Source organism: Microchirus variegatus (assembly GCF_963457635.1).
Source record: "Microchirus variegatus genome assembly, chromosome: 19".
NCBI lineage: Eukaryota > Metazoa > Chordata > Actinopteri > Pleuronectiformes > Soleidae > Microchirus > Microchirus variegatus.
The window spans coordinates 14,552,113-14,567,114 of NC_139820.1; the positions used below are offsets into that span (position 1 = coordinate 14,552,113).

The window sequence follows — 15,002 nt, forward strand, 5'->3', positions numbered from 1 at the left end:
TGAATTCCTTGTATGTTTACACCGTATTTGCAACAAATTCTGATCAGTTCGGTTTCCATAATAAAAAAACGCAGTGTGATTTTGAATTTTCTAAAAAAAAAATACAAATTATTGATTCATTGATAATGGAATTTGCAGCCTTAATTCAGAGATATGTTTGTTGGAGACAGGTCTTTGAAATCTGCCAAACTGCAGTATTATGTTATCTTTGCTCATATGGACCAATGTGTCGAAAAATTGAGCCATGATGCCATTTTTACTCCAAATTGAATGAAAATTAGCTCCTGAATTTGAGTGAGGGCGTAGTCTGAGGGGAGGTCCTGAGAGTGACACTTAAAAAGCCTTGGTTTAGAAAATTTAACCTCAGAGGTTAAGCCCTATTTCACTGCCATTCTTCCTCCATGTACCTAGAGGCGCTGTTGCTCCATGGTACCCCTCACCGCTGCACCACAGAAAAAGCAGTTCCGTTACTGTAGAGTTCAGACCATCATGGCGGCCGCATTGAGGAGAAGCTGGGGAGCGTTGGTCAAGGTGAGTGTACCGAAGATGTTTTGTGGCTGCTTTGACTTCCATCAGCTGCTTTGTTTGGAAAAACCATTATTATTTTGGCTGTTTTTCGTTCAGCCTCTCGACAAATAAACCAGCCTCATTAGTTATTGTCTGGAAGCTAGCTAAAGTGGCTAACTGACACCGACATACAGGGTTCACCACTCAGTCTGAGCTGCTTCTGCATAGAACATCATTTATAACATCATTTGATATTTAAGTCTTACTCGCCAGTCTAAGCCAGCGTAGTATGTTGTAGGCATGAGACAACTTTAACATTTCTTGTCACAATTATTCGGACTCAAAATCATATTTATTCACAATCATTGTTTAATGTATTTTTTGGGGATTGTAGCTATTGTCTATCCTCATTTTGTAAGTTTTAAGAAAATGGCAATTCCCGATCATTGAGTACTAGAGAACTGCGAGTATTTTAATAACCTGCAGATGAGACTTGACAAGCAACTGTTTCCTGTGATTCTCCCTACTGTTGTTTTAACGGTGATGCAACGACTAACAAAGTAATCAAATATTAATCTACTAAATTAATTGTCAAATATTTTGAGAATTGATTAATCAATTTACGTTTTTTAATAATTAAAACAAACTATCTGATATACTGGTTTCTCCACTCCATATAACAAATAAATAATTACAACTGAATAATTTCGATTTGTTTACAAAACATTTGAGAACATAATTTCCTGGTCTGGAAAACACTGATCAACATTTGTCTCCATGTTCTTAAATTTTATGCACCAAACAACTAATAGATTTGTAGATGATAATCAACAAAAATAATCAGCAGATAAATAGATTGTGAAAATAATTTTTAGTTGCAGCCTTAGGTGACAGAATGTCCAGAAAATACAGTATATAAAGATTTTTTTTAATTTGTTATGGGGACAGACATAAACATTACTATGGTTTGTTTCTGTTAATATCCTGGACAATATTTATTAAAAAACAAGTCAAAGAAAAGGTTCACTTGTTCTACCCGATCTGTGTCCAAATTGTGCCACAAGTTGACTACTTTTTTTTCTTTTTCCACAAACAATCTTGGCTTGACTCTGGTGTCACCTGTTCTGTTTTTCCCCCGTCCTTCAGGGCCTGAGTGGCCCACTGTGGCAGCAGTTGGCCTCTCGACCTTTGAGTTTATCTGCAGGTCTCTGTGGTCCAGAGGCCCCGCCGACCCGCGCAGATGCCATCTTCAAGGTTACAATGGTACCAGGGGATGGGGTGGGACCTGAGCTGATGTCTGCTGTCAAGGATGTATTTAAGGTATATTCAGATCTATTTAGACTAGAGCTGCAATTATTAATAATAATTACTGTTTTAATCAGCAGTTAATTTAGTGTTTTGTTTTGTAAATGTATAATTATAACAAGCTCTTTGATTTTTCACCTTCTTACATGTAAATATTTTCTGTTTCCTTTTTGCTCTATGTAATGGAGAAGTCATTAAAATGTTATGATTTTGGTTTGTGGACAAAACAAAGCATTTGAGAACATTGTCATTTCAAGGTTTGGGAAACACTGATCAACATTTCTGACATTTTATGGACCATATAATCGATTTATCAAGAAAGCAATTGACAGATTAACCCATTAAGGCCTGGAAAAAATGCCTGTCAAACCTATGGGTGATTTCAGAAAGGACCTCTAAAACCTGAGGTTCAATGCCTACTAAATGATTGATTTCTCAGCCTCTGTAGCAAATGGGAGCAAAATTCAAAAAGTATTTGAGAGCTTACACATGTGGGAAATTGAGTTTATTTAGATACACCTTCAGAAATTTTTTTAAAAGTAAAGTGAACAGCACTTTTTTCAATCAAAAAACTACTTTCAATTAAACAGTAAGAAAATAAAGTAATAATTATGTCTTAACCATAAATCCGGGTCGATTGGTTCAGCATGTTCAAAGTTATCAGCAATGATGTCATCGAAGCTGAGAAACTCCTCAACATCACTGCCCTCCGAAATCTCTTCGCTATCAAACTCCTCCAAGTTCGAAGACATTTCAAAACAATGTCACGAGGAACCCTTGTACCCGAAAATCGACGTATCCGCTTTCCCGGCGTCAAAGGTAGAATTACGCAGCAGGGCTCCTGGCTTTAATGGTAGAAATGCGGCAATGCTTTCCCGGCGTCAATGGGTTAATCGACTATAACCCTAACCCTAAAGTTAGCCTTCCTTCTAAAGTTGGTCTTCTTTTTCTTACCTGCTTTGTTTCTGCTTTCTTTCCAGGCTGGAGATGTCCCAGTAGAATTTGAAGAGTTCCATCTTAGTGAGGTTCAGAACATGGCCAGTGAGGAGAAACTGGATCAGGTGTTGACATCCATGAAGAACAACAAAGTGGCCATTAAAGGTAGCTTTAGTTTTTTGTTGTTTTTCCATTTTCTTGTATCTTGTTGTTTTATCAAGGGCTGAACAATTTACCATGGTAAAACTTTCTATGAATATCACATAGTGCATTATGAGCACATTCATAGTGAATTATAATGCTCACCATAAACACACATAATGCATTATGATGCACTATATCAATAGTTGAGAATAACTATAAATGGTGCTTATAATGACTTATAAATCCAAAGGTCTTATGAGCACTCTTGACTGGTTTTGCACTACAGGGGTCCATTTCACAAAGCAGGTTTAGTGAAAACTCTGAGTCTGTTAACCCTGAAATGAGGGAAACTCTGAGTTTTCCGTTTCACAAAGGGAGGTAAGTCAAACCAGAGAAAGAGGAGTAAATCTACCCTGTTTCACAGAGAGAGGTAACTTAACCTCTCGGTCAGTTACCGTGGTAACATGCTCTTTGAAACTAACCTGGTCGGGACCAGGTTTTTCTCCGCAAACCTTGAGTTTCTCTCTGTCTCCGCCCTCTTTCAGACACACACGGTATTTCATTTCCTCATTCATTCAGTCAGCAGAGTTTTGGCGTAGTATAGTCTGTTCTGCGTCTACATTAGAAGTTATATTAGGTGGAGACTATTTTCACTACCATGTCGTTACAGTGATCCCGTGGATGAAGGTACAGCATTACGATAGACTTACATTTCCAGACACTTTTCTTTTTGAGCGGTACTGTTTCACGTCACAGTTCATCATTTACATTCACAGCCTAATCAGTCCTTACATTTCAACATTAACAACCGGAGTCATGTTCTCACATCACAGCAGATATTGTGTGTTACGCTGCGGTTTTTTTTTTTATTATTTTTTTTACTTGCAAATTTACAAATTTTTCTTTTATACAACGTTAGAGATGCAGAGCACTTGAACGTGATATAAAGAATGAGAAGTCATTTATGTGTGAAAACAGCATTATGTTGGTGATAAAACAACTGTACAGTCAAACAGCCACTTCATATTTACTTTATCTAAAACATCAAAATGAGGTAATCCCATGAGATTATCCAGAGGTCTTACCTGTTTGAACAATGTTTTTATGTTTCATCTTAAACTGCTGCCAACTGCGCTTCTCCCCCGCGGGATTACACCTAAATAAATAAATTAATAATCTACCACTCAAGCAGTTTCCCCCTGTAATATTATTGTGATTGTGCAAAGGACGACATTTAATCTTCCGCATCAGCAGCAGTGTTCTCCCACACCGTCTCCCTCTCTTTTGCTGCTGCAGCGGTGATTACAGTTCCTTCTAAAAACTTGCTCAAACTCACCATATGAGCGCGTCACCCTCCGCTTCCCCGTTGTCATGATGACTCGTTGAAACGGGGCTCCATTGATGCTGTCTTTTTATACTTGTGGCGCACTCGCTTAACTTGAGGTGAAACTACTCCGAGTTGAACAAACTAACTCAAATCAGCTGTCGTGGAACCGAAAACTCAGTTTCCTTTCTCAGAGTAGATCAACTCAGAGTTCAGGGTTAGACTCGGAGTTTGTTGAACCTGCTTTGTGAAACGGACCCCTGGTGTACAAAATACGTTGTTATACGCCCCGGTGCACGTGACCTGCTATGCCCCTACTCCGTATGACCACATAAAATAAAAAATATCCTAATCAAAACAAACAACACCAAAGAATACACCTTCACCTTCTTACAAATAGAAAAAATGCTAAAAATAGATTCCTGTCTCCTACAGCTATCTTACCTTTCTTGCATGTCTCACAGCACTTAGTAAAAATTTGAACATGAACACCTCCACCTCCCTCTAAGTCCCACCCTCCAGGGCGGAACGGCACCAGCTATGTGCATGCGCGATTCATTAGCAGCCTGGACACAGAGTGCTGAGGTTTCTCCTCGTCTCCGACTGTAGGCTGGGACTGCAGAGGTTTCCGTGCTTTGGGAGGTGATCCTGGCAACACTTGTTGAGCTCATTAACTGCGAGTGATATGTGCTTTCTCGGGCTGTAAAGATATGCGTATCGAGCCACGAACCTGTGTCGCGATGTGAGAAGGAAGAATCATGACACGCCCTTTCTAACTCCCAGTTATTTTTCCAGTCAGCCACATGATATGAGCTGTTATTGCTACCAAACTTATTTTTATTAAAAATTATTTTTATATTTGGTCCACGAAACGCCGTCTACCGAGAATCTCTGCCCGCAAAGTGGACCACAGTGTGTTAGCTCGCATACCCAGAGCGGCGGCTGTCGTTAGCTTATCCAACGACCGTTGCGACATCAAAGTAGGTTTAATTAACAGCCGGTCCCTCACAAGCAAAGAACGTTTGCTGCATGACCTGCTCCTCGACCGCAAGTATGACATTTTATGTATAACTGAGATGTGGCAACAACTTAATGATTTCTCTCAGCTCAATGAAGCTACACAACCTGGGTTTGTTTACTCCAGTCAGCCCCGTCTCACCGGAAGAGGAGGAGGTCCTGGAAGATCTCGTCTGTCAAACTGACGACATACTCATCTTTTGAAGCCATGGCTCTTCAACTGAATGGTCCAACTCCCACTGTTTTAGTCACTGTCTATCGTCCACCTAAGCCAAATAAGGATTTTATTGATGACTTTTCTGCTCTTTTCACCCACCTTACCTCACTCTGTCCCAATATAATTCTGCTTGGTGATTTTAACATCCATATGGACAAACCCAATGGGGGCCAGAGCCTTCAGCCGATCTGCCCCCCGCCTCTGGAACTCCCTCCCCCTGGCATCAGGAACATTGTCTCATTCGCCATCTTCAAATCCCATCTGAAAACCCACCTTTTTAACCCTTTAACACACCTAGACACCTTTTTGTGTTTTTGACTTTTTCTTTTTAGCATATCTTTTTCATTTTTTCATGCATATTGTTCAAAATTTGCTAGGTTGTGTATTTTTGGGTGCTTTAAAAAATGTTCATGTGAATTTTTTTTTTAGTCCATTCTAAACAACTGTGACAAAAATACTCGCGTTAACACACCTTTGTACCAATTTGTTCTCATTGAAACCCATTCAAATCACTATTTTTGATCCTGCTCAAATGTAAATTTAAAAACATGAATCATCTAATTTTCATTTTCATCATTTGAAGCAAAAGGCTTTAAATGTGTGCTCTGACACATTTCCATCAAGATTACGTCATTTTTCTTTTTTTGGCACATGGAGAAAAAACTGCTTTTTCTGATCGAGGGCACTCCCACTAAACCCCGCCTCCCCTATCTCCACATAAGGTCTGAGGCAGAAATTTTGTGTGGGTGTGTGAGTACATGTATGTGGGCATGTGTGCATGCGAGTGTGCGCGTGTGCACATGCACTTGCGCGCGTGCGTGCCTTTAACATGCACAGTGCATTTACAGTGTGACACAATGCGTAAAAGCGCAGGTGGCTTTCAAGTGGCACCTTTTCCATGCCCTCCTTTCATGTAAAAAATTTTTTTTAAACTTTCAAAGCACCAAAACTTCAAAGTACAGTCTCCAAAGCACCCCGACATCTAAATTGTGGGGTCCCCACAGCTTTTGAAATATCCATAACGCAGGCGATTTCCCAGCACATGAAATGTACAGCAAAAATTAGAGGCAAAACAAACCCCGATCTGTGCACCTGTGCGCCGCGCTGCAATGATCACAGGTATACAGGTGACGAGGTGTCTGTGCAGAGCTAAGGAGCATAGCTGGACTTTGCATGTCAAACCACACACAATGAAGCATCACAGCGGCATCACGGAGGCGCTAAACATGGTCATTGAAGACGAGCGCACAGAGCACAATGCGTTCCATCAGCTTTGGACACCGACACAGCCGATGAAGAGTACTTCCCGGGGGCTTTCCCGTGTCCCACCAACTCCACTGACTCTTCTGACTTTGGGGAAGAGGTGACACTAGCGGACCTTTTATGGAAATCCAAAAGCGGAGCGATCTGGGCACCCACAAACACCCTGACGCTCCAGTTCAAGCCTCCAGACTCAGGACTAACTCCAGAACCTCCCCGCTATGCCGTGGCCATTGTTAGTGAGCTGATTGACACTTTTTATTTATTTTTCACCACGGAGATCACAAAACTTATCATGGAATGAACCAAACTGCATGGGAGAAGGACAGTGCCCGAGTGGAAGGACCTCGCTAACCACCACCGTGCGGGCTTAGTTTGGACTCCTTCTGTTGGCGTCTATTGGGCAGCTGGTGCGCTGCAGAAACAAAACCAAGGACAGAGAGGGTCGTGTTGGACATGACGGAGGGGCTGGGAGGGTGACTGTGACTTGATCATTTATTTTCCTCATTTGGGCTGGCAGAGGAGCTGCTGCGACGAAAGATCACCATCTTTGGCACAATGCGTAAAAACTGACCAGAGCTTCCCCCTCAGCTCCCGAGGCTCCTCCATCTCTTATTTACTCACACCCTGCTGTCCTACACTCCGAAGCAGGACAAAAATGTCCTCCTGCTCAGCAACAAACACCGGGAGCCGGAGATCAGCAACGGGAAAAAAAGAGGCCCAGAAGCCCCAGATCATTCTGATTATAACCTCTGCAAAGGAGAGGATACCAAGGATGGTTCTTCATTACAGCACAAAAAAAAATTGTCAAAAAACAAAGGGCTTGTGAAGCTTTTGAACATTTTTTTTCCTAAATAAAATATATCCACTGGACACACAAGTCCTCTGAGGCTGGAAGTTTGTGTAAAACACTGTGCTCCGCTGTGCAGCCACTCTTCCTCCCTCGGCTTCACTCTCGTATTTCACAGGGACAAGGAGGAGCTACGGTGATTTTCGGCTCAAAAACATGGCTGTAGTGTCCATTATTGAACATCAGAACAGCGATAATAAAAATGAGGGGCAAAGAAAATGAAAAAAAACGGACTCCGCTGGATCGCGTGTCGCCACTCGCCAGAAGGCTCAGGTTTTTGAACCTGCGCTCGTTAGGTGTCCACCAGAGTGAAGTACAGTGATCTTGACTGGGTGAGATGCCGTCTTCATTTGTGTTATGTCCCTCACCCCCGTCCTAAACTTACAGGAAAAAAAACATTACAGCGCACACATTGAAAAGCGGCACCGGAGCATCAGCGTGATTATGTAAACAGCGGAGAATTCGCAGATTTTTATCACTCTATGAACAAGATTCACGGATCCAGCTCCAAAATACTGACTTTCAAGAAATACATATATCGAAAATGTATCGTTATCGAAATTTACGACGATAATCTGTGTGTGTATGTAGGCAGGCTACCGGCATGTTCATGTCCCTTTAAGACACTCGTCTGTGTACAGTGTGTAGTCACGTGACTCCACGCCCTCTGTAACAAGCGAAAGAGACGGTGAGGAAAGACAAAGCGGCAACCGCGGTGTGTGCGGTATCAGTTTTGCCAACTTGCCGACTTCGTCGCTAAATCTGGTGACTTTCTGACTCCTCCTAACGACTTTATTTGTCAAAAGCGACTCGTGACAATTCTCCCGACTTTTGATGTTATTGGAGACTTTTGTGGTGTTTGGAAACTCTCACGTGGAAGCACGTATCCCTCTCAACAAGCAGCGGGTGCTGTCTGAGCCCGAGCTCGATTTAAACCCGACACTTTTTTAGTAGGGGGGCCGTAAATGTACATGTACATCCACCCCACACCGGGAGCTTGTTGTACCTGCTGCCACAGTCTAATTTACAACAATAACAGAGCCGCTGAGATCCGCATGTTCTGACGACACGCTTCCTGGTTTTTAAATGATGCGTTCACGGCCGCAGGTTTTTACAACTTCACACAATACGACCTGCTGATACATATCGGACATAAAACACACACACGCATACATGGTCAATTATGCAAATTATGTCATTTGGCGTCTTCGAACTTATCGTTCATTTATCATTATCGAGGCGAGCTGCTCAATATATCCTGATATTGATTTGAGGCCATATCGCCCAGCCCTACTTTGTGGACAAATCCCAGTCTGATTGATCATTACAGTATTATTTTGTTACAGAAAAGAGAGAATTATTAAGAGAGATTTATTTATGTTCAAATCTCTTCACTGTGTTCCAAAATACTGTTATTAAATGTTACATTAAGTTGCTATATAATTAAATGTTGTTTAAATAAAATGTTTTTTAAATGTAAAAAAAATCGTGGAATGTATCCAATCGTGGGTCAAAAATCGTGATACGAATCGAATCGTGAGTTTGTGTATCGTTGCAGCCCTAGTGCTTTCACATGAGTCTCCAAACGCCACAAAAAGTTGGTTGGAGTTGGAGATTTAGTGAGATGACAGAAGACAGAAGGCAAGCTTGGCCAGTTATTATATTCGGTCCGAATATTTTAATTGGTCATACTTTTCAATCAATCAATCAATCTTTATTTATATAGCCCACAGTTTACAAAACATAGTTTGTCTCACGGGACTTCACAGGGTTGGTAACATCCTCTGTCCTTAGACCTTCGACCAGGGTAAGGAAAAACTACCAGGGAAAAAAAAACCCTTGTAAAAGGGAAAAAGGGTAGAAACCTTAGGGAGAACCACAGGTGAGGGATCCACTCCCTGGACGGACAGACGTGCAGTAGATGTTACCCAAAACATACAATACACAATGACAAGAATAAAAAGTGAAAAAAAGAAAAAAGTCTTTAAATGCCAGGATCATCTGGATCACTGGATCACTTTTATCATACTAATATAATTAAATAATGATCAGTTTCAGAACCTGGTGGGTTTATCTTACGTTTTAGAGCCATACGCTTATAAAAGTGTAAAAATGCAAGAAAGGTAGATATAGCTTTAATTAGAAGTTAATTTTTTTTCAATATAATTTTGTTGGTTCCATGTATTTTTTATTTTATATATAATATTTAGTGTATTACACAAAAGTTTATTCAATGGAATATATGATGATGCTTATATATATAATGCAATAGCATTTAAAACCAGGAAAAGTCCAAAATCTAAGACTGTGTTTTGTCACCATACAGATTTGATATCTTGCCCAGCCGTAATAGTAGCAAATATTTTGATGGTACCTCATATAATAATGCTACAGTTAAAACTGAATTGTAGCTTGACCTGTGCGCAAATATGTATCACAAACAGAATTGCAACACCTGTTTGACAAATCACAATATACACTACTCACAAAAAGTTAGGTATGTTTGGCTTTTGGATTCACTTTCAGAATGCACCTTAAATGCACTATAACCTTTAGAGGTGGACTTAAGTTAACGTTCTCTTTTGAATGCAAATGTCCAATTGTTCAATGTTTCAGTACTTATTGAGTACAATGCTGTTCTCTAATAAGGTGATTAACTGCAAAAATCACAACAACTGTCTAATGTAGTGTTTCAACTAAAAGTTCTGGTTCAATGACTATTTGTATTCTAACAGTCGTCTTCATCACGATGATCAAATTTTGACATCATGAGACCAAGACAACACACGCAACAAATTGATCAAGATATTGAGACATTGAGAATATTTGTTGTGGTGTTGCCACTACTGTTGTTTGCTCTTGTTTGAGATGAAGAAATTACCATTGCATCCTTCTACTTAAATGCCCTGCTTTCATAATAGCATATCACTGTAGAATAGGGCTGGGCGGTATGACCAAAAATATATATCACGGTATTTTTCCAAATTCGAACGGTTTCACGTTATCTGACGGTATTTTTTTTTCATGCATAATCAGGTGTTCACAGCATTTTCTACTGGTTGAGAACAGAATTACTGCAGTAGATTAACTAAGGGTGGTCTATTTTACTGACATAAATACTGTAGAATAACTCCACACGAGTACAGGTTCACATGGCCCCAGAAAATTATGCTGTTTACAAAGAAGAGCTACTCGCGATTCTAATGGAGTGAGGAATCGAAATGCAAGGACAATTGCAATCAAAATACAGAACTTTGACTCTGCAAATCTTTTATAAAAATTCCCAGTGTTAACTGCTGATGTGGAGGGTGCTGATCTCAACTTCATGCATTCTTGATATTCCAGCACATGCTTACTTGGGCTGTCAGAATTGCTCAAAAATTATATTTGAATATTCCCTCTAAAAAAATCACAGATATTCGAATATATTCGCTTAGTATTTGCATCGCGCATCTGGGGTGCGTTGCATCCGCTGCATCTGGGTGCTTTCAATCGGCCAAACTGTCAGGCAGTGACAGCATGACGTCAATAACAGGACGAACTAATACAATGAGACATAACTACCTGTAGATGTAGTTTATTTAAGGTTAAACATATTTCACAACATATTACCTACACAAAAATAAGTAAATGAACTAATGACCAAGAGCGCAGACCTCACTCTCACGCACTCGCTCTCTCGCCCCGTGACAACAAGGCTTCACGCTCTCTGTGCATACTGGTTTAAATTTAAACAAAAAAAACAAATGCTGAGTGCTGATCAAAAGTTTTGTGCAAGCAATTTAAGGTCCAGACTCTTGTCCCAAATATGACAGGCTTCGTTCAGTGATTGAAACAAATATATAAACATTAGTGAAACGCTCACTCGGAAAGTAGACAGCCGCACCACGGCTGCGCGGATGTTGTGTAATCAAATACACCGGTATGGCGGTATATTAAAAATTTATTTCATAACGAAAATAAAAAACGGTATTCGGTGTGAACCGGTATACCGCCCAGCCCTACTGTAGAATTAACTTTTCATAGGGATATTCTTGTCGAATAACCCTAACTTTTTGTGAGTAGTGTATGTTCTCCCAAATTGTTCTGCCCTAGTTTCATCAAACACACATCTGAAATGTTGCTACACAGTGTAGCAAATAAACCCAATTCATGGTCATTGTATGTGTGGTTATTCAGGAAAAATTCACACACCCATGGAGTTCAAAGGGGAACTGGCTTCATATGAGATGAGACTAAGGTAAGACAAAGACGCGTGTTGTGCATTTGTATTGGTATTTATCACAATTATTTAAAGTTGATTTAACTTAACTTTGTTAATTCACCAGACGTAAACTGGACTTGTTTGCCAACGTAGTTCACGTAAACAGCCTGCCAGGCTACAGCACCCGCCACAACAATCTGGACTTGGTCATCATCCGCGAGCAGACTGAGGGAGAGTACAGCTCACTGGAACATGAGGTAAGCGACACTCCTCATCGTCATTGAACGCACAGAATGAACTAATGTCATGCAGTGCCTCACACAACTGCTTCTTGGTGTCAGATTTCGACCCCTGCACTGCTCCGCACTATATTTTAGTACTGGGCGATGTGGGCTTAAATCAGCGCAAACTACAATGAGAATGAGAAAAAGGACTGTCAACAAACAAACCAAGTTGGATATCGACAGACATGATTCGCTCCGGGTAAAAGTCTTCCTCGCATCACGATGCTGAATCTGGCTCCACATTCACCTACAGTGCGACTCTGAGCAAGCCTCTCATTTATGTCGTCATCACCACTCTCTTTCGCTTGGAGCCGCACGGTGTAGTTTCTGTGAGTGGGATAAAATTGTATTTATTTGTATTGGATAGCTATAAACTTTACATTTAATTTGTGCGGTTTTCTGTTTTCCGTTTAATTTGATCTGAAAGTGCACTTTTTACAATGCAATGCATATTGCCTTTGCTAGTCTGAGTAGATTTACATTAAGATATTGAAACTGCACTGATACCGTGGCCCAAAAACCGTGATGCATACTGAACCGTGGGAACACTGTTCCATTGCATCCCTAATATACTGTATGTATGAATATGCTTTAAGGGCATGGCCAGTGACAGGAAAACAATGAAATATGGAGCTGAAGAGGTTTTTGTTGCTGTAGCCATGGAAATCACAAGTTTGTTGTATTTTGATTAGATCTGTCAGTTAACGCGAACCCATTTTAATGGCGTAAATTTTTTTATCGCACGATTAACGCTCTTTTTGGCCGGAAAAACTATGTAGTTTTTTTCACAAGCTGTCGCCTCAACTAGTAACGTTAGAACAACTACAACACCACACCGGATCTAGACCGGAAACACAACAGAAGACATGCTGCGCGAGCCAGACAAAGTAGTCGGCTCGCGTAAGTAAAGATTAAACGTTCCGTCTTGAGTGGATAAGGAGCGATGTTACGGCAACAACACATTAAACCATGGGACTTCGTCTGCGGTGAAGAACGGCTCTTTATTCACAGAACTGTGGGCTGATACACAGCCTCTCTTATTATTGTGCGGCTCTCACAATGAGAGGAAGAACTGAAAATATGCAGAGTGACAGAGATATTCACCTGCGGCTCGCTAATGTAAACACACGGAACACATTACTTCCTGCTTCACCTATGTATCTCTCTGACGTCACACGTGAACGTCTCGTACCTCCTACAGCGCACACACTCACACACAGCTCCTCACATCCTCACACACACGCACGTTACACACACCATGTTTAGCCTGTAACATAGATTAGTTTGTCGGACAGCGTGGTTTAGTCTGTAGAATAAGATGTGTAATAATAAATCATCTAAAATGATATTTTGGCTTGAACAAATATTATATTATAAATAATTTGTCTTGAAATTGCAGTAAGCTGTATTGCAATTTAGATACATTTTGATTAATTGTTCAGCCCTGCACTACAGTATATGCCAAAATATGCAAATAGCATTTACACAAAGCAAGCCGATCCACTTTTTTTTGTGTTGATAGGAGTATTAAAATGAGGAAAAATAATGGTACAAAAAGAAATCAAGGGACATTTAGAATAGAGGAAAATGTGTGATTAATTGCGATTAATCGCGAGTTAACTATGATATTAATGCGATTAATCGCGATTAAATATTTTAATCATTTGACAGCACTAATTTTGATGCTAATTTCCCTCACTCTGACTAAAACGGGTGAAACACAGTAACTTGTGACGTGCGGTTGACCGGCTCAGTGATACGGGCCAGAAAATAGTGCAAATTGATTGCACGATCTGACATACTGATGACAAACATGTTAACATAACATGAATTATCAGTACCATTAAGTATCTAATTAAATGTCTGCATTAAATTATAAACATAATTTCTTTGCTCCTCAGAGTGCATCAGGTGTGATTGAATGTTTGAAGATCATCACCAGAGAGAAGTCACGGCGCATTGCCAAGTTTGCCTTTGACTATGCCACCAAGAAGGGCCGCAACAAGGTCACTGCTGTCCACAAAGCCAACATCATGTAAGGAAAAATGCATTTTGAAATAACATTATTTATATTTTTTAAATATTTGTGATAATTTGGGTCATGATTTGCTAAAAAAACCCACTTCATTTTCATGCTTTGTGTCATTACAGGAAATTAGCTGATGGCCTGTTTCTGCAGAGCTGTGCTGAAGTGGCACAGCTGTATCCAAAAATCAAATATGAGAACATAATCATTGATAACTGTTGTATGCAGGTAAATACATAAGTCCTGACTTGATTAAAAAGTTTTGTGTTAGACAATTTCAATTATAATTATATAGCTGCAGGCACCTTGGTTTCGTTATTGGTCTGAGAGAATTATATAATCCTGATAGACGTGTTCTGAATTAGGTGAAACCAGCTGTGGGGGCTGTTGATTTAAAAATGTCTACATGGTGCCGTGGAGCCCTTTTGGCATTCACAATCCTATGACCTTCTACGTTCTGCACGGTTTCTCCCGCTACCCATCTGTGGGTCCCAACCCACTGTTTGAGAATCACTGCTTTAAACTATAAAATCTAGTAAATAGTTTCTGTTTTTGTTTGTTTACGGGCTGACTACACATGTGATTTTGTATTTAAACTCGTCCTCGTGTGTTGTCATTGCAGTTGGTCCAGAACCCATACCAGTTTGATGTGCTGGTGATGCCAAACCTGTACGGTAACATCATTGATAACTTGGCAGCAGGGCTGGTTGGAGGAGCAGGAGTTGTTCCTGGTGAAAGCTACAGTGCAGAGTATGCTGTGTTTGAGTCTGTGAGTTTTCATTGTTGCTTGTTTGATTTGTGTGTCAGAGTTGAGGCAGGCAATTTTTTTATTTTTTTTAAGAAACTACACTGCACAAAAAAATAAAGGGAACACATAATACATCCTAGATCTCCATCAATGAAATATTCCAGTTGAAAATCTTTATTT

General features: G+C 40.3%; 1 protein-coding gene across 4 annotated transcripts in view; it reads left to right on the top strand.

Moving 5' to 3' along the window:
• The first annotated feature begins 454 nt into the window (after positions 1 to 454).
• idh3b (isocitrate dehydrogenase (NAD(+)) 3 non-catalytic subunit beta) overlaps positions 455 to 15,002 on the top strand; it is a 28,017-nt gene continuing 13,469 nt past the window's right edge. For 3 of the 4 annotated variants that reach the window (XM_083905736.1, XM_083905737.1, XM_083905738.1), the window contains exons 1-8: positions 455 to 531; positions 1,654 to 1,827; positions 2,793 to 2,913; positions 11,740 to 11,800; positions 11,889 to 12,021; positions 13,950 to 14,083; positions 14,200 to 14,302; positions 14,697 to 14,843. In XM_083905736.1, coding sequence (XP_083761862.1) covers positions 490 to 531; positions 1,654 to 1,827; positions 2,793 to 2,913; positions 11,740 to 11,800; positions 11,889 to 12,021; positions 13,950 to 14,083; positions 14,200 to 14,302; positions 14,697 to 14,843 — 915 coding nt within the window. In that variant the 5' untranslated portion in view covers positions 455 to 489. The remainder of the gene's footprint in view (positions 532 to 1,653; positions 1,828 to 2,792; positions 2,914 to 11,739; positions 11,801 to 11,888; positions 12,022 to 13,949; positions 14,084 to 14,199; positions 14,303 to 14,696; positions 14,844 to 15,002) is intronic. The other variant, XR_014593076.1, reaches the window with a different exon arrangement.